This window comes from Eleutherodactylus coqui, chromosome 3 (assembly GCF_035609145.1).
Source record: "Eleutherodactylus coqui strain aEleCoq1 chromosome 3, aEleCoq1.hap1, whole genome shotgun sequence".
NCBI classification, from domain to species: domain Eukaryota; kingdom Metazoa; phylum Chordata; class Amphibia; order Anura; family Eleutherodactylidae; genus Eleutherodactylus; species Eleutherodactylus coqui.
Window position 1 is genome coordinate 133,553,718 of NC_089839.1, and position 25,797 is coordinate 133,579,514.

General features: G+C 41.7%; 1 protein-coding gene across 1 annotated transcript in view; it reads left to right on the forward strand.

The window, feature by feature from the left end:
* The window catches only part of GNPAT (glyceronephosphate O-acyltransferase), a 64,392-nt gene extending 40,040 nt beyond the window's left edge, over positions 1-24,352 (forward strand). The window contains exons 7-16 of the mRNA XM_066596096.1: positions 16-167; positions 250-380; positions 2,052-2,275; positions 4,021-4,266; positions 7,787-7,866; positions 10,901-11,041; positions 12,013-12,112; positions 17,270-17,363; positions 22,448-22,509; positions 23,598-24,352. Coding sequence (XP_066452193.1) covers positions 16-167; positions 250-380; positions 2,052-2,275; positions 4,021-4,266; positions 7,787-7,866; positions 10,901-11,041; positions 12,013-12,112; positions 17,270-17,363; positions 22,448-22,509; positions 23,598-23,641 — 1,274 coding nt within the window. The 3' untranslated portion in view covers positions 23,642-24,352. The remainder of the gene's footprint in view (positions 1-15; positions 168-249; positions 381-2,051; positions 2,276-4,020; positions 4,267-7,786; positions 7,867-10,900; positions 11,042-12,012; positions 12,113-17,269; positions 17,364-22,447; positions 22,510-23,597) is intronic.
* Positions 24,353-25,797: the final 1,445 nt, after the last annotated feature.

Here is a 25,797-nt window from a genome sequence, read left to right on the forward strand (position 1 = left end):
TTGGATTTATTGCAGGACTTCTAAGTGTAGTCATGGAACCATTTTTTAAAGGAGAAGTGTTTGATACTCACCTGGTACCAGTCAGTATAAGCTATGAGAGAGTACTAGAGGAGTCCCTCTATGCCTATGAGCTCCTTGGAGTACCAAAACCAAAGGAATCCACATCGGTAAGATTTCTGTCATCTAAATGACCTGTCACTGCTTAAATACTGACACTGTGCATGATTTCATTGCCATGTCTTCCTGCAGGGATTGATCAAAGCCAGGAAAATTCTTAGTGACGACTTTGGAAGTATTCACATATTTTTTGGGGAACCCATGTCATTGCGGTCGCTGGCATCTGGAAAACTAAATCGCTCTCAATATAATCTTATTCCCAGGTATTTGTAGCTTCTTATTAGTAGATAAAAATTCTCTTCGCTTGTGTTTAATGTTTTATTAATTCCTCATTGGTAGTTCTTACCTGATGCAGATATGCTCCAATATTCCTGATTGGATGTGAAGAAGGCGTTCTGATGAGTTTAACCCCTTAGTGACCAAGATTTTTTTTTTTTTGTTTTTCCATTTTCTTTTTTTCCTGCCGCTTTATTTATCAATCGACTGCTTGTTTTTTTGCCGGACAAGTTGTATTTTTCAATGGTACTTTTTAATGGTACCATATAATGTACTGAAAAACTTTTAAAAAGTAGAATAAAATTTAAAAAAAAAGAAATTCCACCGCTTTCAGTGCATCTTGTTTCTCCGGCGCACAAACTGCAACAAAAATGACATGATAACTTGATTCTATGGGTCAGTACAATTACTATGATACCAAGCTTATATAGTTTTATTTATTCATTTTTTTCTGTACTACTTGTATTCTTTTTCAAAGATGTTTACATTTTTAAAAATTATTTTCTGCTGCGATCTTTTGTGCGCAATAACTTTTAAAATTTTTCTGTTGACATAGTTGCGCGAGGGCTCATTTTTTGCAAGACGTCCTGTAATTTGCGATGGTACCATTTTGAAATACATACGACTTTTTGATCGCTTCTTAATGCATTTTATTCTTGGAGACAGTGTGACTAAAAAAGCGCACTTTTGGCAGTCTTTTTTTTGACGTTCACCGCATGGGGTAAATAATGCATTATTTTCATAGATCAGACTTTTACGCATGCAGCGATATCAAATATGTATCTTTGTTTTATTATTTAGATTCTTTTATTACAAAAATGGCAAGGGGGGGGTTGAAATTTTTATTACTTAAAAAAAAAAATAAATTGTAAAACTTTATTGTTCTTATTTGCCTCAGGGTATCGGCTGTAAGAGACAGCCGGCGCCCACGTTGTATGAAGAGAGGTCACGACGCGAACTCTTTTTATACATAGACTGTCGATACAGGCCGTCAAAAGGTGTATCAGCGGTCACAAAGGGGTTAAAGGGGTTGTCTTGCGGCAAACATCAAAATTTAACATTACCCCATTCCCCCTGTCACCCCCCCTGGCATAAAATAGCATTTTAAAGCGGTTTTTAAACCGCTTGCTACTTACTGATCCGACGAAATATGAAGTTTTAAAAATCTTCTCCCTAAGATGGCCGCCCGTCCTTTCCCAGGGATACACTGCGGTTTTCTCCCATGGTGCACCGCGGGTCTTCTCCCATGGTGCACCATGGGCTCTGTGCGTTCCATTGCCGATTCCAGCCTCCTGATTGGCTGGAATCGGCACACGTGACGGGGCGGAGCTACGATGACGATGCGGTGACCAGCTCTCCGGCACGAGCGGCCCCATTCACCAGGCAGAAGCACGGACTGCGCAAGCGCGTCTAAAAACGCCGGAAGACATCAGAATTAGACGGAGCTATGGAAACGGGGACGCCAGCAACGGAGTAGGTAAGTGAATAACTTCTGTATGGCTCATATTTAATGCACGATGTACAAAGTGCATTAATATGGCCATACAGAAGTGTATAACCCCACTTGCTTTCGCGAGACAACCCCTTTAATGACGTGCTGATTAGCAGAAATCATTGTTCCAGAGATTACCGTAATTTTTGGTATTTAAACTTTTCAGACATCTTTCTCAACGACCTTCGGAGGAAATGCACACGTTTATCTCTGATGTGGCCTATAAAGTAGAACTTCAGCAAATCGCTAATATGGTGCTGAGCCCTGGAGTCTTGATAGCGGCCATATTACTACAAAATGTTCCATCACTGAACTTCAGTCTATTAGTTGACAAAACGATTTGGCTGAAAGATCTAACAGAAGCCTTTGGGGGATGTCTAGAGTGGCCGGGTAAGTAACCTATTAGCTGTTCATAATTTCTGCTCATTTGGTTAGCAGCAATCAGGTAGTACTCAAATAAATGTGTATTGAAGCTGCTTTTCAGTGGTGCAAGAGGGTTAACACATCCGCAATAAATAAACCATGGAGTTAATAATTTGTGACAAGGATCAATCGGTGGTATCACATGGGCACAATACTCCTTCATACCGTTCCCATTTGCAGGTTTACACCAGGAATATTTCCCAGGTCAAAAATAGACCCAACATTTAGCAATTATTTTCGCAAACAGAGGGTAAAGCAGGTTTCACATGTGCATCAGTGCCTCCAGCCAGATGTCCAAATAACAGAAGAAAAATCACTGCATGCAGTGCTTTTTCCTCCATCTAAAAACCTGGCAGCTGGGTGGAAAGTGGGTGGACCCCATTATAGTCAATGGCGTCCGCCCGGCGCTGTTCGGACACAGGGATTCCCCTTTCCTGATTCCCGAACAGAGCAGGAAAGCAGATTTCCCAGTGCTAGTGTGAAACCATCCTAATGCAATTCTTGTATGAAAGGTGAAGCTGTCCAAAACTATGTGATAGATATATATAATTTTTATTTATTTTTTAATCATGAGTTTTTGTTTATTAGCCGTTCACAACAACTTAAGTATACCTAAAAAATGTAGGAGAGGGATGAGGTGTAAAGTCTGTGCTGGAGGGAAAGAACTGGCAGATTAGTGTTCTGTCATACTGTATTTAAAGTATTTAACAGACTATACCCTGAATAGCAACATCATTAGTGGCACCTGCCCTTACAAGATTGGAGTTTCCTTGTATGAAGATTGGACGCGTGCAGTACAATACCAAATGAGCAAGCTTTCCATGGACAAATTTCAGAGTCCACACTACAATGGAAAAATCAAGCAAACTGAGCAAATTCCAATGGGGTCTGGTCATCACTGCTAGAAGAGTCGGGGTCAGTATGTCAAAAACTTGTAGGGCTTGTTATGCTCCAACTAACTTGTTCATATGTCCAACTCACTTGGTGAACCTTTCCTGACAGCTGTTGGGGAATGTTGTGGTGATTTTTGGCACATCCTCAGCATTGTGGCCAAGCAAGTTCATCTCTTCCTGGCAGCTGTTTACCTTATGGCAGATGGACGCTTGTAGCAGGACAATGTACCGTGCCACGGTAAGTGGTTTGTATAGCCACGTATTGGTTTCAAGAACATGACAGCAAGTTTTTATTCTTCCCTAACCTTCACGGTCCCCAGATGTTAATCCTATAGCGAATCTCAGGTAGGTAGAACAGGCTTTTCAAAACATGTCAGTACCCCCATCTAATCTGCTGCAACTACAAGAAGCTTCCTGTCCGCATGGGCCAATGTTCCTGCAGAACAATTTCACAAATAGTACAATCAACGCCACCATGAATTGCTGCGGTTCTGTTGGCCAAGGAGGTCCAACGCACTGCTTGATGGGGCTCTAATAAAAATGACCACGCAGTGTATGTGTGTTAATGTATGGAGAAAAGCTCCATCCAGTGAGCTGAAATGTCACATTTTTGTGCGCGTGGGTGACTACAGAACCACTTTTTGGACTGCGTTGGGAGTGTTGCAATTTTTCTGGACTAGCTACAATAGTAGCATGATGAGAAACCAGACCAGACCACTCGCACACCTGTTGATTGAACACAGTGCTGTGTATATAATTTTGCGCGGGTGTATGTACACTTACCAGACCTGAAGCTAATATGTCTTGTTTACTTTCTAGATAATATGTCTGCCAGCAAAGTGGTTCTGGCCAGCGTAGACCTTCACTCAAATCTTATGAGAATTGCTGATGGAGAAGTTGTATTATTTGAAAATGGACCAAATGATGTACTTACAGAAGAAAAGGTCTTCACTCGCGCTATTACTTTACTTATGTGTGCCTCCTACAGGAACCAGATGGTCAATACTTATGCAAGACCTGCTCTTGTGGTGCTAGCTTGCAACATGGCTCCAAGCTCATCAAGAGGTACGAGCCGCTATACTTCCAGCTTAGTGAGAATTAATAATTATCCCCCAAGAAGGGATTTCAGTTACGACATTTCAGATTAGTTGGATGTCTGCTATTCTGCTTTCATCCATGTGAAGAAGTCTTGAAAAACTAAAATAACTGAAAACAAAAGGATTCACAGCAGACTTTATTCCTTAAATTGAGAGGGGTGCGGATCTGCTACGCAGATCTTGTCAAAATCCACATCAAACCGTGCATGTTTTGTACTGATCTGCTCCAAACATATGAACATTCCATACAGTAATTCAAACCACTTTTCAATACAGTTGCTGTAAATATTTCTCAGATGTATGCAAATAGATGTCATAGATTTAGAGACTTCTGTATGTCTGAGAGAAAAACAAGCTAGCGTACAGTGTCTACATGATCCAATGGTCACCGCAGAGCAAAAACCAAGTTACACCTATAATTAAAGGGGTTGACTAGGATTAGAAGAAAGATGGATCTGGGACAGTTCGCTGTCTGTGAACTGTGTCTAGTATTGCAACTCATTTCCAATCACCTAGGGGAACGGGATTGAGCTACAATATATGAGACACAGCTCGTATACAAGAAGGGCACTGTTTTGTTTTTTTTTGTTTTTTTTTAATTTGGGGGATGAGGACCTGTTTCTTTTTTTTTTATTCGTAGCCTGAATAATCTCATTATTATTATTATTATTATTATTATTATTATTATTATTATTAAAAAGGATGCAGCCAAATGCAAAGATTTATGGCTCAATCTGTTTTATTAAGAACTGACAATAAGCATAACATACAAAAGTCGATGAAATATTAAGCTGCACTCAAATGTACCCAAGTACAAGTCAATAGTGATCAATTGTAGAACATTTCAATTTAACTTTAGAGAAGTCAATTGGAGCAAACCTCAAATTTCTTTAACATATTAAGGACCAGGCACTGTAAATTTACAGCGCCTGGTCCTAGGCACCACCGATAGTAAAATTACGGTGATGCTTTAAGCCTCCTGACTCTGCAATCAATTAGAGGCAGGATGGGTTTCAGCCGTTAGCCTTTTTCCTCCCCTGACTACACAGCGCTCAATGAGCACTGTGTACTAGAAAGTGAAAGTACAGTGTAACTTTCACTCCGGGAGCCCAGGGGGTCATGTGACCGCCGGGGTTCACTGCTACAGCAGAGCTGGAGGGTTATACTAGACCCTGGCCAGGCGGGGTGGCTGCGACGGGGACAGATGAAGGGGGGGGTGGCGGCTGCAAGGGGAACAGACGGTGGGCTGCAAGGTGGTGGGGAAATGACACCTTAGGGTGTATCACAGACTAAGTAGCCAGGTGGCGACTTCCCGGGTATCTTGAAACCGTATCCAAAGGGACCAAAACTGTGGTGAATTTGTTGCAGCGGTCTTGATAGATGAAAACAAGGGTTCCGATGATTGATTTATTACAGGGGTTCTCTGTTTTTTTTTATATCTACGTGTATTCAAAAAACTGATGGCATTTCTTTCTTATCTACTAGTGCAGTTGGCCACAAAGAGGAGGTAAAAAGAAATGTTTAAAATGTAGCAGGATATGCCTTTAGTAGAGCTGAGCGAGCGTAATCGCTCAAGGATTCTGTTTGAGCCAGTAACTGTGTGTGAGAGAGATCTCTTGCCTTCGCTGCCCCCCCCCCCCCCCCCCGCATGCCTCTCGGGCGAGTACACAGTTACTCGATAAGACTGCTACTTGCTCGAGCAGAAGCCTTGAGCGACCACGCTCACTCATCTCTAGTCTTTAGTATAGCAAAGAAAGGAAAGAATCAAAGTTAATACATGCCAAACAAGAACTCTTGCTAAATGTATGTTTCATGGACCTTTTATATTTATATACAGATCCGAATGGGCTAATAAGAGTGCTGAAAGAATACACTGAATACAACTGCACCAGATGGGTACTAAAAGGCAGCCCTGGCATATAAATCTCACCGGTCCATGTACAATATTGTACTGTGGTGAATGTTGACAAAGAAATAAACCAGCCTATATGAGACCTCTTTTGTCACTCCCCCACCGCTCCGTTTCACTACTTGTCTGCTGTCCAAGCGTCTGACCGCTGTGGTCATGCCTGGCCATGGATTGACTGCAGCAGTCATACACTTGGACAACACATGACTCTGCTATGCAGAAGTCAGCTGACACCCGGTGACTTAAGTGAGAGGAGTAGTCTCGTTCTCCTATTTTTCAGCATTTGCTCACTTCAGATATGAAACCAATAAATAAAGCGTCTGGCAGCACTTCAGGGTGTGTTCACGGGTGGTGGAGTCGCTGTGCACTTTCTGTGGAGACTACAAATGAGCCTCAGATTTCACCTTTTGAATTACAAAGGGTGGAAGCCCCACTGAAAATCTTCAGCGTAACTTGACATACTATCAATATAAAATTCGCATCACAGGTCAGTTTACATGTGGATTTTGTCCACAGCTTCTGGATGGGATTTTCAATCTTTGCTGCTACTTGAAAAATCTGAAGCAAGTTCATCCCATGTGAACATGGCCTTAGGGGGAACACTGTGGCTTGCACTAGAGGAGTTCCCTGCCTAGGGGGTCATGGGGACTAGTAGCTGTCGTGCTCACCTATTTGTGGTCTTACCTGACATTCTCCTGGGCTTGCTGCTTAACTGCCACTTCAGACCTCCAGGTTGCTTGCAGCCTCTGGAACCTGTTTCTTATCTACTATCCTTCCTTCCTCACTTCTCCTTCCCTTTGATTGTTGGCCTTACTTTTTTCTTCTCCATCTTCTTCTCCACGCTGCACTATGACTCTAACTCCTCTTAGTACCCACCATTGCTCCTTTCTCACAGTCACAGGATATGCTGACTGATGCAAAGAGAAGGGGTTCAGTGTCCAGGCCGTCCCCACCCACTGCTGTCCCTCAGGGTTGGGTGAGTCCTTCTTTCAGCGTCCCATTCTTCAACCCGTCCAATTTGAAAAAACTTCTCATGTCTGCACGACCCTTTAATCCGCCCATTGCAGCGGCCTACTCGCCAGCGGCTCACGGGTAGATTGCCAGTCAAGGCCTAATTGAGTCTGATGTTTTAATCAAGGGAGCTATTCCCCACCCTTGGGTGGTGATTACCAGGCTGCTTTGTGTGCACATGTACCCAGCAGTCTGTCAATCACTGGGGAAGTAGGAGGAAAGTGCTCTCCTCCCGAAAACATCAAACTCCTTCCTATATTCAGTGTATTCTTTTTTACACCAAGTTTTGTTTTGCTGTTTTTGCACTAGAAGCCTTGAGCAGTGGCTGGAATAAACTATCCTTATGTCTGGCAGCATATTGCGCTGATAGATCTGCTTGAAATCAATATCGATTTTAATACAATAGGGAAAATAACTGCAGAAGAAAATAACATTGAGAAAAATGCAGATGTCCACAGAGCCTGCGCCATTATATAGTGAACATCAGTATGGTGAATGAACTCACATTATCACTGTTACATCATTATGTAACATTTATATTCATAAATCTTATTCTTATCTTTTAAAGATGATGTTTCCAGGACCTTTTACTTCTTGAGAAGCCTCTTTTCCAAAGAATTTATTTTCTTTCCCGGGCTTGAAGAAAAGGTAAGAAACAAAACCCTTTTTTTACCCAAGGGGATAATTTTGTTGCATGTAAAGATTTCCAAGAGAGGATCAACAATATGCTTACCATTACTGGTCACTGGCTTTAGCAATGTAGTGTACATATTAACAACAGCACGGTGTTCTATAAATGTGCATCAATTTCTCTTCTACTTCTGCTTTCCCACTCTACCAAAGTTTTACACGTACATCAAAAAGATACAAAAAGTCCCAGTCAGAAGCCCTGTGGCCACTAAGCCACCAGCCTAACGTTGTGCTGCTGGGGTTTAGCTTTCTAAGGCTGCTCTCACACAGTCTGCTTTTTACGTGGCATTTCAAACACCACGGTACAAAACCTTCATTGATTTCAATGGGGCTTCACGGACCAGTGCTTGAATACGGCATTTCTAAAGCTGCAATTTTTTTCAGTGCGGTCTGCTTTATTTTTGCGCATTTTAGCTCTTTTTAATGCACCTCATCACAATGATGGGGTGCTTTAATAAAAAACCCTGACCAGCGCTGTAACATGCGTTTTTGAAAATGCAGCGCGAAATCGCAGTAAAACGCAGCGACTTTGAACTGGCTGTCTTCTGAACGCATGTGTGAGAGAGGTCTAAATTTCCTTGTGACAGTCAACTTTTTGAGCATTAGCAACTAGCTAGCTAGATAACTAATCCCTAGGCTAGCTTAGGGTGATTGACAGACACACAAGGAGATTAGGGTGATTTACCAGAATACTGCAAGGTTAGGTTGTAGGAGCACATAAGTTTAACTCACAATTAACCATTTAAAGACATATACACATTTGTCATGAGAAGTGGCCACAAAAGTGTTGTAGTACCCAACTCTGGGGTACTACAAAAAATTATGAGAGTTGTGGTGTGAGTTATAAAAACGGTTTTGTCATCTGAGACCCTAAAATGGTTTCCCCCTTGGCCTATAAAACACTCTCAGAGGCTCCTTGTGTGTAGTGACCTCTTCTTCCGCTTGTGTAGAGCTTGTTGACCACTGGACCCCTCTACGACGCAGAGAAGAGATCTCACCCCGTTACCAGTATCTGAGAGGTGGTGCATTATTGGGATGTGAGAAGCTGCATGGTCATATCAACAAATTGTCCCCATCGGGGCCATTCTGACCAGACTATTAGGACCAGTGGATGTGTGAGGGCACACAAGGTGATTGGGCTCAGAATGTCCTCGACAGACCACCAATAGAGAGGATTGCCTGATCATGCGACGAGCACCAGCAGCTTCAACTCCAGGTGGTGCCATCATTACATTTCCAGGCCTTTGACACCCACCATCGCCTCCGTTCACAGTGGTGTCGTGAACAATGATAGTGGATGCCAGAGAGTGGAACCGGGTTGTCTTCAGCAATTAGGTTTAGTTTGGGTGCTGACGACTGCCGTATTCGTGTCTGAAGACCTCGGGGTGAGCGCCTCAATCCTGCCTTTTCTGTGGAGCAGCACACTGCCCCTGCTACTGATGTGATGGTCTGGGAGGGCATCGCATACAGCAGTCTGTCACCCCCTAGTAGTGGTACGAGGGACAAAGACACCTCAGCTATATGTTCAGGACATCCTGCAGCCACATGTGTTCCTCTCATGGCAGAGCTTCCGAGAGGCACCAGGATAATGCTCGGCCACACACACAAGGGTGTCACAGGAATGGCTCCACAACATTGTCACACTTGTATCACATCTGATATCCAAGCTTGAGGTGGTACCAACAAGGTACTAAATCCCCCATACCCGCCTGTATCACATCTTGTATTCAATCTAGAGGCAGTATAACATGGTACTTGAGCATCCATGCCTGTCTTTATCACATCTTGTATCCAAGCTAGGGGCGGTACAACAGGGTACTAGAGCCTCCATGCCCACCGTATAACATCTTATATCCAAGCTAGAGGTGGTACAACAGGGTACTAGAGCCTTCATGCCCACTATTTCACATTTTGTATCCAAGTTAGAGGTGGTACAACAGGGTACTAGAGCCTCCGTGCCCACCTGTATCACATCTTGTATCCAAGCTAAAGGCGGTACAACAGGGTACTAGAGCCTCCATGCCCGCCCGTATCACATCTTAAATCCAAGCTAGACGCGATACGACAGGGTACTAGAGCCTGCCTACAAGGAGTCAGTTCTCCACAATGAATGATCCTTTTACTCTGCTATTGTAATCATTTACTTATATAAATGTTACAATCACACAGAGAAAGTTTCAACTTCTAGGGGAGGGAAGCTACTGACAATGACTATGTTGTATGTATGTGTGTATATATATGGTTTTGACTGTGTGTATTCTGATACTGTCAGAGCTTTAGGGATGCATCCACAAACTGCGACCTAGGTGTCAATTTGTTGATAAATTTCTAGTAGGAATAACAGAGGAACAGCATTATAAGAATTAGATATTCCAGAATGATGATTATAGAGGTATGTACTAAAACAAGCATGTCAGGTTCCCTTAAAAGCGACACATCTGGCATGATTTGGGGGATATTAAATAACACAGGGCTAAAAGGTGACAGATTTCCTTTAAAAAAGAAGCATAAAAGAGCTAAGCTTATTGGCTGAAAGTAGGCGACCCGCTGAGTCCTGGGATGTTATTTTTTACCTATCCCGTCGTTCCCTGGTATGAGCGCTGCTAAGTAGTGCTCCCTTTATAAAATTAGAACTGGTGGACTACTTAGCCCAGCATTCAGCGCTGACATCGGGGCAACAACGGGGAAGATAAGTATAACACATCCCTGGACTCAGCGAGTCTCCTACTTTCAGCCCATAAGCTTAAATGATAGAGCTAAAAGTAGGTGACAGCTTCTCTTCAATCCCTGTGTCATATGTTACCCTGTTGGGCTTTGCACTAGCGTGTGAGTTTTGCCCGTAGTGCTTTCTTATGACTATAGTGCTTTCTTTTGACTTTGGCCAGTCAACCTCTCTGCTGAGTTTTTCTTGGACTTTATCTTCTGACATGTTTCTGTATATTTTACTTTCAGGAGACTTTCTGTATTTATTAAAAACTATTTTACATTGCAGGATTTTGAGGAAGGCAGCTTCCTGCTGTCGAAGTGTGACATAGTTCACTTAACACCACTTGAAATAGTCCTTACCAAGAATGGGGAGAGTGCAGCCATGTTCTTAGTCAGAATGTTCCAGCCCTTCTTAGAAGGTTACCAGGTAGGTCAATTCAATGGCATATTATTTTCTTTGTTACATGTCAGGACCCGAATCACACAAAAAATTTAATCAAACAGGATGTTTTTCACCGTGAAAATCTTTTTTTCATTGATCTCTTTTTTAGTGGTTTAAATCATCCTATATGATGGACATTGTTTCTCATGTATTTTGATCTAAATGTACATTTTTCACTTTTTGTCTTCCCGTGATTTGTCTAATTTCTCTACCCATTCTTGTAATAAATAACCACAGAGGTTCAGAGGATAGGCAGATGTTCTAACTTTTTTTGGGGGTAAAAAAATAGTGCACATAGCTTCTCCGATTGGGGGTGGGGTATGGGCAGGGGGTGTTGAAAACTTGAATTGCACCACTAAGGCTAATTGGAAGGCTGTAGAGGAGGAGAGAGGGCAGGAATAGACTGATCTGTTTGGCCGGGCTCACACACTATGTGGGTCATGCAGCGTTTTACTGCTGTGGAGCCAGCAGTGGCCCGGTGTACTGCCACATATGGCAGCGAAATTGTCATGCCTGATCGATCTGTTTTTAGAGAACCGTAAGCGCATATATATGTGGCAAAATAAAACCTGCTACATTCTTTTTGTGCTCACGTACACATTTCTGACATGTCAATGTGAGCAGAACTGCATAAGGCAATGTACTTGATTGATTAGCTGTAACTTACCTTGTATCACAGGGGCGTACAGCACAGGTGGTAATCATACACCCATGTGAGCCCGGCCTTTACCTGCTCTCATTTTCTAAATTCCTCATTGGCAAGGAAAAGCTTAATGCCTTGTCATCAAAACAATTTCACTGCAAAAAGAGTGTGTCAATAATGGCTATATATTATTAGTATTCTTTGTATATCCAATTTCAGAAAATTGTAAAACTAGATTTTAAAGTGTTCTAAGATGAAGAGAGCTATAGGCACATTTACAGCACAGTAAGTATGTTTTCTACATATTTTACAGCTGGCCTTTATGCACTTGGCCAATGAGGTGACAGGTAGCTTGACAGAAAAACAGTACATATCTGGCATGAGAAGTTTTGTCACAAGAAGGATCCTGGCTGGTGAGCATTTAAATGTTGTCGTATGTATCAACACCTTGGTGAATAAAAGACACAACCTTTCTAAAATCCTTCTTTCCAGTGTCTGGGTTCAAAAATCGTGTTAAAAGTGTATGGGACAACAAAGGGCTGCACCCATATGGAGTATATTGAGCAGACTAGAAATCATATATTAATATGAGCAAATTGTACATTGAGTTGCCAAGAAAACATAACTAACGAATATGCACCTTTCACATTAAAGAGACTGTCACCTACTTCTAGTTCTATCAGCTAAGCTTATGGGCTAAAAGTAGGTGACCTGCTGAGTTCGGGGTTGGAAGCGTTTTATTTACCTTCCCCGTCGTTCTCCCGGTGTCAGCGCTGAAATCTGGCGCTGCTAAGTAGTCCATCCATTATAAAATTAGAATGGGCAGACTATTTTTAGCAGTTCTGTTCAATGCATTCAGCAGTGGCTTCCAGTGCTTACAACGGGGGGGAACGACGGGGAAGGCAAGTATAACACTTCCAACCCCAGACTCCTCAGGTCACCTACTTTCAGCTACGCTTATAAGGCTGAAAGTAGGCGACAGATTCCTTTTTAGTAGCTTGGAGGACGTTTTCTTATATTTGCACACATTGTCCTTTGAATAGCGTAAGGAATATTTTACTGACATTCAGACATTGCACACTATGTAGCAAGCAGAGCGCATACTAATATTAGTATCTTGTACTTTGTATAGTTCAGAGGGTATAGTTGTATTCACATTATACACCAAGCAGCCAAGAACAATGTTTCTGTACTCCAGTCCGGATTTTAGGATCTTTATATTCCACTTCTGATATAATTATTTTGTGCATTACACATATCCTCGGGGTTTTTTCTACAGTTGCCTGGACATATACTAATATTCATACATTGTACTTTTTTTTTTAGCTTAAAAAGTTTAACAGCAATGGAGTATGATTAGCCTGGAGGCTACATGCTGACATGCATGTGTTGTACACTGAGTAACCTATAGAGCATATATGTACATCAGATGTTATCATAATGTGTAATCAGCCACTCTCACTTGATCTTGGTGTTGCTATACAGTAATGGGCAACATTTAATGCAATGAATAAAGAACTGCAGCATTCACCAATGAGGTGTCGGCGTACTGCAGTAAAAGTCTGAAATGTATAAACAGTAAGAGGACGTGACTATTCAGCTTTCAGCTGTACTTCTGAATTGTCTTTATAAATCCTCTTACCATTCATTGCTATGGATTTTAGATTTGTGAAAGTATTCGGTCTTATACTTGTCATGGCACGTTTACACACAACAAGTGTCGCTCAAAATTCGGTCAAACGAACTAAAGTGAGCGAATCTTGTTACTTCCAAACGCGAACTAATAACTAGATGACTAAGCAGAATTGTTTCAGCGAGCATTAAAATCATCACCGCTCGCTCACTTCTTGTTACGTCTAAGCACTCCCTGCTCCGTGTATATGTAGAAATGTGAGAGCTCTGAGCGAGAAATGGGCAATTCTCAAATTTAATCTGCCTGTCTAAAGAGGCTGCACGAGAATCAGCTTGTGTAAAAGGTATATTATTCAAGGATTATTAAAGATTAGTCCAAAGCACATAGAAGCAGCCATTCCTGGAGACCATAGTTAGTCATTCTATCTGCTTTCTTGTACGTTTATCAATGTAAGTAATGTAAAGAACACGTCACATTATATATCCATTTGTCAGTGTAAGACTTTGTAATGATTTGCTGCTTTCTAAGACATGGTCTCTTGTGATTGAACACTATACCTTTCTTTGTTCTGCTTTGTGCTATTAATAAAGCTAACATTGGGCTGGTCCCTCAGAGAGAGCACAGTGGTGACTTCACACAGTTGATGTCTCTTGTTCTTTCCCTGATACAATCAAGATAGGAAAAAGACTCACTTTATGCGCTCCGTCAAACTATATCAATGTATAGGGATCTTACTTGTTGTGGGGTGCCTGGACTCCGGGCACCCCCAATATCCAAGAGAGAAGAGAACTCCAATAGAACAGGCGTATTCCTCATAGGTCAGTTTATTACATTTAAAACAGGTAGATGGCGCTGCGACGCGTTTCGGCTTAAATCAAGCCTTTTTCAAGCATACTTGTTCTTTCCCTGATGATAATTGTTAATGAATTTGGACACATGAGAGAACTCAGATCCTGGGAGCCTTATAACTGATTCTAAGTGTAAAGGAATACTCCAACGTATCTTGACTGCAGCAACAACTGAAGACTCATGAGTAGCTCCGTTTTTCAGTGCAAAAAGCCACTTTAGCTAACATGAAGACAATATAATATGCCTAAGGTATATCCAACATTACGACAAAAGGAAAACAAATTGCCAAAAGCTGGGCTAAGCATTACCCTTGTCTGACAAAGTCAACCGATGTAACACAGTTCTAGTGGCTAAGGAATTTTGGAATCCTCTCCCTCCTGATTTCTTCAGCTGTTCTACAATGAGATTTTGTATTAATTTGACAGTCTGAGAAAAAGTAACATGTTTCTACAGAGCCTAGTGTGTTAAAGAGGTTGCCAAGAAAATGTTACATTCGGGTTTTTCAAGCAGGGGATAGGAAAAATAACAAAATAAATATTATTAACCTGGTAAATCTTCCATCGCTCCAGTAATCTTTACTGTTCTCTGTTGATGTCCAAGTAGTAATGACTGTCTGACTAAGGCCGGTTTCTCAAAGGCGATAAAATTGCACAATGCGAGAGCGCGTGAAAATGCAGAATTATGAAACCCTTGCTTTTCAGTGGTTTACTTCACATCTGCAATGTTTTCACTCATGCGATCTTTTTGCGTTTTTGCTCTTTTTTTTTTTTATCCCCCATGTTTCCCTATGGAGCCTTCATTTTATCGCAGCGCACAAACTTTCAATTTCTGAGCTATGCGATTTTTAACATTAGAAATTTCTATTACCTTTCTCGCGAGAAAATTGCAAGTGACAGCAATGTTTTTACAAGAAAAAGCAGCGCTGACGCTCAAAAATCGAGGTAACAAATACACGATTTTGCCATGATTTTCTCACAGAGATATCGTGATCGACCGTGTGAAACAACCCTAACCTACATGTGACCATAGCAGCCAAATACGGTCTTCATCTGCACAGTTGGCATGTGACGACTGAGGACAGTGATTGGCTGCGGTGGTCGTATGTAGAAACTGCCGCACTGTAGCACAGTAACAGAGACCAGGGGAAGCATCGGAGGAGCAGCACGATTTACCAGGTGTATAGTAGTAGTTTTATTTTAAAACATTTCCTGTTTGTATCTGGTCTTTTAGCTGTCCTAGATAACCCCTTTAATGCTCCACCAGTATGAAGACCCATTTACATGGAACGATGATCACTCAAAATTCGCTCAAACAGCAGCTTGAGTGACAGTTTTGAGTGATCATCTTTGCATAACTCTTAAGTAGCTAATTAGCTACTTAAAGAGTTATAAATGTAGGCGGAGTGGGACATTGAACATACAAAACAGTTGCTTTGTTCTCACAGTTATCGGCGGTGTCCCGCTGAGCTGATAACTCCGAGAACAGCAGGAGCGCTGACAGCTCTTTGTTCTCGGAGCTTTCAGCTGGTATCCCGCTGGGATGTCCCAGTGGGATGCCATCTGAAAGAATACGATCAGCCCCGCCTGCTGAGAAAATCTGTGTGCGGCGCTGATAAGTCATCAGTGATTTTTAGTTTGCTAGAAATCACCAATGAACGAATAGTAGAAAAAACAGTGCACAATGGCAGCATGTTTAGACACAACGATTATCGCTCAAAAGTCTGCTTTTGAGCGAATTTTGAACGATAATCGTTTTCTAGGTGGGCTTTTACTAGTAGAACTGTGAAGCTCCTGGCCCCCATTAAAAAGTAGGTGATGATATTGCTTGTGATAACTTTGCAATGTAAACCCTAAAATGAAGTAGTGATTTGCACAGTGCAGTCTGTACTGGTTAGGTTTTGCCCCTAAAGCCACATTCAGACAGCAGTATTTGGTTAGCATTTTGCATCAGTATTTGCGATCCAGAACCAGGAGTGGGACCTACAGAGAAGTAGTATAATAGGATTTCCATTTCTTTTTTTGGACCCATCTTGGGTTTAGCTTTTAAGTGCTGATGCAAAATACTGATCAAATTTTACTGTCTGCAGGGGGTCTCTAGAGTGTTGTTGCAGGCATTAGAGACCATTTTAGGGTGCAGCCTCTGCAACACTTAAATAAAATCTGTCACCATGTTTATGCAGCACCCTGTGAGAGCACAGTCATGTAGTGCCCATCGTATTGATTACAGTGATATGTTTATGTGAATCGGTGCAGGAGTTTTTCGGAAACCTTTTATTAGCATCAGCCAGATACACAACTAGTCCTGCATATTCATGAGCTGCAGGCTAGACACACCCAACCCACCCTCCAGCCAATAATTGGCATAGCTTTATCTATGCACTTTAGGCTGGGTTCACACAGAACGGATTTGCAGTAGAAATTCCTTCCACGACCACTAATCCTGGGATTGGCTAACCATGTGGACGAGATTTATGAAAAATCTCATCCACACGGGACGGACAATCTGTTGCGGCAAAGCCAGCAGAAGCTGGTGCTGTGGATTCCCCGGCCGGAACATGTCAATTTTTTTTCCCGTTGTGGTCGCGCTCTCCTTTATGGGAGCGCCGTCCGCAATAGAAGAGCGTGCGGCCAAGCCACTCCACAACCCGCAAGATTTTTCACTGTGTTCAAACCGTGAGATTTCTGACAGGATTCCACAGTGTGAGAACCCAGCCTAATAAGCATACAGCTGTCAAGCAGTGCCTGGAGGACGGGATAGGTGAAGCTAGCCTGCAGTTCATGAATATCTAGGACTACTTCCTGTACTCCTGTATGCATAAAATGTAAGTTTCTCCCAAACTACTGCACAGATACATACAACAGACAAATCCGTGTGACTGTCACTACCTTATGATGTCCTAGGAGAGGGGCACAAAAAGATGGTGACAGAATCTGTTTACAATCTATTTAACCACTTTAGAATTCTTATTACTTTATGCACTTATGTATCAGTACTGTGCTGTAATGTAAATGTATCTCTTGTATAGCAATTACAGAGTCACAAGGGAAGCATTAGTACAATATTATACTCATGCCTATTACCATTACAGGAGACAGCCAGTGTTATGAGGCCTTATCTTCTGATATGCAAAAAAATACACTAGCATCTTTCATGCACCTGGGGATTATGAAGGTTGAAAAATCGTAAGTATACGTGGTTGATCCCTTATTTTTTTTTGTTATGATTTTTGGAAAGTCAGAAGGCAGAGAAAAACAAACTGTTTTATTTTTCCATTGACGTTACTGTCTGAGGGCTTGTTGTTTTTTTTATTTCCAAAATGACCTAACTTTATTCTGTGAATCATTACGATGGTACTAGAGATGAGCGAGCACGCTCGGTAAGGTGAGTTACTCGAGCGAGCCTCGCTCATCTCGAGTAATTGCCTTCTCCTCTGAGGGTGCTCGGGGGGGCGGCGGGGTTGAGCGGCGGGGAGAGAGTTCTCTTTCACTCTCCCCGCCGCATCCCTCTGTCCCCCCGAGCACGCTTGGAAGAGAAGCCAGTTACTGGAGATGAGCGAGGCTTACCCAGCGTGCTCGCTCATCTCTAGATAGTACCCAATCCAAATGTGTTTTTTTTTGTTTTTTTTTTTAGTTTGTTTTTTCCTGGTGTACTACTTTTAATTATTCCCCCCCCCCCCCAAAAAAAAAGCAGCAGAGTTGTTCTACAATACATTAAGGCTGGGTTCCCACTGGGCGTATTCCCGCCGGAAATCCCGCGGTTTGGCCGCAGCAAAAACCGCAAGATTTCCGCCGGGAGAACCGCCGTGGAAAAGCCAGCGGCAGCTTTGAAGCGGCCCAGCCGCTCGCTCTTCCGCTGCGGCTGGCACTCCCATAGAGGAGAGCGCGGCGGAAAGAAAAGATAATTAGACATGCTGCATCTTCTGAAGCCGCGGTTCCAGCCTGACTTATCACAGCGGATTGCCCGTCCCGTATGGATGAGATTTCTGAGAAATCTCGTCCACATGGCTGGCTAATCCCGAGATTAGCGGCCGCAGGCAGACTTGCCGCAGCTGAATTTCCACGGCAAATCCGCCCTGTGTAAACCCAGCCTAAGTGTACTGAAAAATTGGTATCAATAAAAACTAAAGTTTGCCATGCAACAAACAAGCCCTTTTTATGGCCATGTCAGTGGAAGAATGTAAAAAGTTACAGCTTTTGAAGAGTGGAGATGAAAATCCCCTAAAGAGCATGATGTCCTTATGCTGGAAAAAAACATTTTTGGAAAAGAATAGTTATTTTCTGCCACGCCTTCTGAGAGCCATATTTGTTTTTTATTTTTCTGTTGATATAATTGGGTATGGATTTTTTTTTATGCCCCGTAGTTGTTATTAGTACCATCTTGGAATTCATAAGACTTTTCTTTGGTTCCATATTACATTTCTTAGACAGGTTGACTAAAAAAGCGCAATCTTTATGTTGTGTATTTTTTTTTCTGGTGACGTTCACTGTGTGGGATAAATAATACGTCCAAGCAGCCCGTGTGAATAGAGCTGAGGTCACACTTGCATGCCGCCACTCCATTCATTTCAGTGACAGCTCTGGAAGTAGCAGAGTACCAATGTGCACAAATCTTGCATACTTTGTCACAGAGCAATAAGTTACCCATCACTCTGCCCTGTCTCAGGATTTTACTAGGATATCACAGACTTTCCTTGGACATTGAAGTGGAATATAGTAGAAGATCATCAGTTCTGATGTTTTCCTGATTTTGACCCAGAGAGCTCTTCAATTATTGTAGTGGGTTGGGATATAGCTTACCTGAATACATTGTGAGATCTTTATTATGTAACTGTCTCATTTTAAAGGAGTTAGGCCCCATTCACATCTACATAATAACATAGTATGTTAAGCTGAAGGGAGAAAATGTCCATTTAGTTCAGTCTGTTTCCACCCCCTTGTTGATCCAGAGGAAGGCAAAAAAGCCCAATGAGGCAGAAGCCAATTTAGCCCATTGAGGGAAAAAATTCTTTCCTGACTCCATAATGTAATTTTGTTAGCCCATAATATAATTTTGTTAGCCATTAAAAGGTATCCTATCTACAAGATTACTTGGTTTCTCTCACTGAGAACAATCACACTTGACTCTACTGGCTAACACAGTACCAAACCTTTTTTTCATATTTTCTGACTCCATAATGGCAGTCAGAATAATCCCTGGATCAACATTTTGAAAGTTCCTACCTGACTCCAAGACCCGGATTAAGAACCCCATTGGTTATTTATTGTTTATATCCTGTAATATCATAGCGCTCTAGAAAGACATCTAGTCCCCTTCTAAACTCCTCTATGGATTTTGCCATCACCACCTCCTCAGGCAGAGAGTTCCACAGTCTCACTGCTCTTACAGTAAAGAACCCCCTTCTATGTTGGTGATGAAACCTGCTTTCTTCTAGACTTAGAGGATGCCCTCTTGTTACAGTCTGAGTCCTGCGTATAAACAGATCATGGGAGAGATCCTTGTATTGTCCCCTAATGTATTTATACATAGTTCTTTGAACACCCCTTAGCCGTCTTTTTTCCAGGGTGAATCATCCTAATTTTGATAGCCTCTCTGGGTATTCCAGTCTTCCCATTCTGTTAATTAATTTAGTTGCCCTTCTTTGAACCCCCTCAAGCACTGCAACATCTTTCCTGAGCATCGGTGACCAGAACTGTACACAGTATTCCATGTGGGGCCTGATAAGTGCCTTATATAGTGGAAGAATAATGCTCTCGTCCCCCGCCCCTATACCTCTTTTAATGCACCCCAAGGCTATATTTTCTTTTGCAGCAGCTGATTGGCATTGTTTGCTCCAGTTAAGTCTATAGTCAACTAATATCCCAGGTCTCTTTCCATATCACTTTTCCCTAGCAGTTCCCCATTTAGTGTTTATTGGTGACATCCATTTCTTCTTCCCATATGCATAACCTTACATTTATCAATATTGAACTTCATTTGCCATTTTCCTACCCAAACCCCCAGCTTATCTAGTGTCATTTGCAGCCGTACATTGTCCTGTGTTGTATTAATTACCTTGTATAATTTCGTATTGTCTGCAAATATTGATATTTTACTGTGCAGGGTCTCTATCAGGTCATTGATGAATATATTGAATAGAATGGGGCCACTAGCAACGGTTGCCCATTCATTACCACCCTCTGCTTTCTATCTCTGAGCCAGTTTTTACCCAACTCCACATGCTTTTGCCCAGACCGAGCTGTTTCATTTTATATATCAGCCTATTATGTGGCACAGTGTCAAATGCTTTAGAAAAATCCAGATGTATGAGATCAGTAGACTCTCCCAGGTCCAGCCTAGAACTTACTTTATTCAGAAGCTGATCAAATTGGTCCGACATGATCCACCCCTCATGAACCTATGCTGATGAAGAGTTATACTTTTGTTTTCCTTGAGGTATTCCAGGATGGCATCTCTCAAAACTCCTCAAATATTTTTCCAATTATTGAAGTGAGATTTACTGGCCTGTAGTTACTAGGTTCCCTTCTTGACCCATTTTTGTATATTGGAACCACATTGGCAATACATCAATCCAGTGGTACAACCCCAGTCTCGATTGTGTCCCTAAATATAAGAAATAGCAGTCTGTCTATCTTGTCACTTAGTTCCCTTAAAACCCTAGATTTTTAATCTTTGTTTAACCGGCTCTGCTGTTTTTACTGAGTTAGGTAGGTAATTGTGTGTGTGTGGTTGTGTGGTTGTGGTTGTTTTACCCCTATGTTTCTCATGTAACATTTCTTTTTGTTTCGTGAATACACTTAAGAAAAAACAAATAGATTCACCTTTCCTCCATCATCTTCTATGTTTTCTCCTGCATTATTTGTTAAAGGGCCAGTGCTCTCAGTGCAAATCCTTTTACCGTTTCTATAATTAAAAAATAGTTTAGGGTTTTTTTTACTCTTTGGCAATCAGTCTTTCTGCCTCCTCCTTTGCAGTTTTTATCTTTTCCTTACATAATTAGTTTTCTTCCCTGTATGTTTTTAGCGCTTCTTCACTGCCTTCTTGTTTTAATAGTTTAAACGCTTTCTTTTTTCACTTATTTCCCCCTTACAGTCTTGTTGAGCAACATTAGTTTCCTTCTACTTGTAGTTCTTTTATTTTTAAAGAGTATGAACTGCTCACATTAGGTAATTAGGATGTTTTTAAACCTCTCCCATTTGTTGCTTGTACTATTATTTTTGAGAACGCTGTCCCAATTAATGTTGTCGATAGTAGTTCTGAGCTGTTCAAATTTCTCTTTACTAAAGTTTAGGTTTTTTTTTTTTGTTGCTCCCTGATAGGGCTTCCCATTGAATGACACCTGGAAATTAATTATATTTTGGTCACTATTTCTCAAGTGTCCCTCCACCTGCACCCCTTTGATTCTGTCCGGGTTGTTGTTGTTAAGTCCAGGATGGCCCTCCCTCTAGTTGGCTAAGTTGGGTAAGACCGATCCAGGTCTTTGTGGCAGATTGCTCTGCCCCACTACTAGGACCTGTCTAGCCTGCCCTGTGCTCCCCTTCCCCTTCTTACTGGAGCAGTCATCTCCCTGGCGTTAAGAGGGCAAGTCGTGCTCTAGCAATGCTGACCCTGTAATGGCATCCCCCTCACCTTCCAACTTTGCAAACTTATTGGGGTGTGCAAATCTGTGCCTGGCACATTCCTATCAGTGGACTAATTTAAGTATGTATTCTTATGCTCATTCTGTTCTTGTATTGTTTTAAGTGCAAATTAATCACACCAGCTCTGTGCCTAGTCACATTTATATGTGTATAATATATATGCGCCTCTTCTGATCTATGCTATTTAAGCCTGAGGAAGAACCCTACATAGGATCGAAGGCTCGCTATAACATCATGTATTTTTGTTAGCCATTAAAAGGTCTCATATCTACAAGATTACTTGCTTTCTCTTACTGAGAGCAATCACATTTTGAGGTTCCTATTTACATTGTTTGGCTTCATTCTCTTGAGTTGAACAACGGAATACCAGAACTGACAGATCTGGCACATACTGAACAGAATAGAACAAAAGCCCTTTGACTATAAAAGGGTCTGTTCAACTTCTGGTACTTTGACCAGTCTTCTTCTGGACAAAATAGTGCAGCAAGCTGCACAATTTCATCTGGGATTGTGTACTACATCTGCGCCAGTGGCTCAGACTGGACCTTCTGACCCATATGTAAATGGAGCCTTAACATTTTAAAAGTACGCCTGTGTTGTTTAATTACTTTTCATCTTCTATTTCTCAGGATTGATGCAGCCATCTTCACGGTAGATAAGCAAGCTATGGCAGATGTGGAAGGAAAACTTGGTGAGAAACATGAAATTCTATTAATGTGGTTATAAATATTACAGTCATGCAAGATGTTGTTGTATTTTTCCATTGATGTAATAATTTATAATGTTATTACCAATGTAGCTTGCCTTATGTAAAAAATATATTTGAAAAAAGTGAAATTTTGAAGCATGACAGAAAAAGCAGAACTTCCAGTAGTCTCATAAATAAAACATTGTTTTTATTGCATATTCTAAAAGGCAACACAGTGAGGAGTAGAGCATAAAAAAGGAACATCGAATAATCCTGGAAATTTGCTATGATTTAGAGCCAGGATTATATGGCTTGAAACATGTAAGTGTCCCTTTTTATGCTCTGCTCTCCACTGTGTTGCCTTTTAGAAGATGCAATGAAAGGTATGTTATATTTATTAGATCACTGGAAGTCCTGCTTTTCCTGTGACCTAGTGGTTTGCTGCTATAACAGCCCTATTACCACTCAGTGAAAAACCGATTCCTAATACAGCCATGTGCATTGGCCCTAAGAGTGTAAAAATAAATTGTTTTGCTGCAGTTCCTGCTGCCATTGTCACGATTGTGGCAAGGTGCCATAGCATTACATCATACTGCAATATGACAGGCAGTCTATCAAGCCATCCCATGGGATGGCTTAATAGGCATTCTGCCATGACAGCCCTGGAGCCTTTCAGAAGGTCCCTGGCTGCCATGACACACCCTAAGATCTCATCATGGGGGGGCCGTACCTGACCCCCGAACATCGGTCGGGGGATTTAAAGGGTTGACAGGCCCAATGAGCCACGCGGCTCATCGGAGCTGTTGCCCGCGACTGTCAGCTGTAAGAAACAGCTGGCCCCCGCAGTGTATGGAGGGAGATAGCCGCACGATCTCCCTCTATACATGACCTGCAACGCCAGGATGTAAAAACACTATAGGGCGGTCACTAAGGGGTTAGAAAAAAATGGAAATGTTATGTCCTTTCTGTATGCTCTACTGGTTAGTGTAAAATCTGTATTATATATAGTTGCCTAATGAAACATTTCCATTAATGCATATGTGTTATTGTAAGCAATTGCAAATTTTAAAACTGGTGTCTATTCTTAATAGGACTGCAGATGCCAATCATGAAGATCCCAGTACCACGACTTTGATTCATGGCAGTACACTGAGCTATTTTGGTTATGCCAACGCTTTTAAATACTACTCCAGTCACTTGAAAGCTCAACTGCTAAGTGTTCTGAACAGAAGAAGGAAGAAAAGGGTAGCTTACCTATTCTTCATTATGGGTCAGTTTTATGGACTAATCACTATGCCAATGAAAAAAGAGCCAAGAACAAATGTTCCTGTGTTAACGGCTGCTGATGCACTATGACTTTCTTCATGAGGTTTTGGTGGCCCATCAAGTAAAATGAGGTGCTAAGGAGCGAATTGCACTGAAAATGGGGACACTGTTATTAGTGAATTTAACTGCATCCCCTTGTATGGAGTCAATAACTTGGCACTTTTAATAGTGTGTGTGCGTGTGTGTGTTGTAGCAGAACAAGAAATCTGATGGTTTTAGAACAGAAAATTCTGACACTGCCGGATACACCATGTGACATCTAGATCTCACATTTGAATCCCTAACTCAGGTCCTTACTGATACATATTAGTGTTGCTTATGTTTTTATATCTTGGAATATTGCCATTAACTGTAACCCAAAAGCTCTTAAAGTGAAATACTCATGTCACTTGCACTTCTATTATTTTTGGTGGCATGTCTAAGATTTTGGAAAAGTGGAAAATGGCTACTGTACAGTACATTCTTTGGTTCCCAAAAATGTAAGTTCATAAAAAGAGATAAAATAAATATATAATTTAAATCTGTGTGTTATAATCTGCAAATCAGAAGTAAAAATGGGACTAGCAAATTTTCTTTTCTCTTGCACGAAATATGGCATACTTGAAGGGTCTCTGAACTTGCATTATGTGTATAAAATATCTATAGAGTAATATAGCATACTGGTACTGCTTCCTTGGCCCGCCTTTACACGGACGTAAGTGCAATAGAGCGCCGTAGCGCAGTGTTTTTGCATTATGAACGAGTCTTTTTTCGAACGCATATTGAGGTATTTTACTGGATGTTTTCTGCTCACAGGGCATGTTCACTTGAGCGAGGCAAACAAACTCACTGATTGAAAGGAGAATTAGTTCCAAATGTCTACTTTTCTATCGCAATTGTGCAGCGTTTTATTGCGCATCTTGCACGCATTTGCAAAATTGAAGTCAATGGGGATCTCTGGTTTGCAAATATACAGGTAAACCGCGCATGTTTTTTTTTTTAGATTTTTTTTGCGTGGCCGAAATGCACACACAAAATATGCGCATGTGAACAAACCCATTGAAATCAGTGTTTTCTATTTACTGTGTATTGCGTGCCAAAATACGTTCGTGTGAAGCCAGCCTTCAAGTTATTTTTCCAAGATCACATTGGTTGCGTAATGTGTTCTATATCTAAATATAGAAAATACACCAGTTCTGACTTCTCACCACTAATTATCCATTCTCAACTGTGTTAAGCTTTGGTTGCTAGGACCTCCAGTAGTTCCTCACTCTGGCTGAGCATGCTCAGTTCATTCTATTTACACTTCTATGTAATTGCTCTGTCCCAGTGTTTAGCACACAGGGTGAGTGTGCAGAGCAGGCTGTGTCTCTGCTTTCTCTCCACTGCATTTAGTAAGCTCAACTCACACTCTTCTTTACAAAAAAAAGATTTAGCATTTCATATGCACAGGTACAGTTCACTTGGTCTTATCAAGGCTGTGAGAAACAGTGTGCATAATGTACTGTATTTTTCATTCTCTAAGACGCATCGGACTATAGTACGCACCCTGAAGCAGGAAAATAGGGAAATAAATATTTGAACTGACCCAGGGACAGTGCAGGGTTAGTGCTGGGCGATGGAGCAGCAGGAAAAGCACCAGAGGTCTGAAAAATTGGCGTTCCATGTCACAGCGGTGCTTGTGTGCGGCAGGAGGAAGGGAGGAAGACGTTTGGTGGAGGCGGGGAGCAGCAGCAGTACCCACTGGCGCTCACCACCAATCAGTGGTACGTATGAGCGGCAGTAGGGAGGGGAGAAAACTTCTGACTGATGGCACATTTGTTTGTGCGATTGCGTGTTTAACGCACAATCATGCTAACTAAATCGCGGTTGCGCATTAAATTCGTGATCGTGCTAAAAATGGTGATCGTAATGAATTTTCGGCACATTTGCTCTATAAGATGCAGCAACTTTTTTTCCCTTGCTTTGGAGGGGGGAAAATGCATC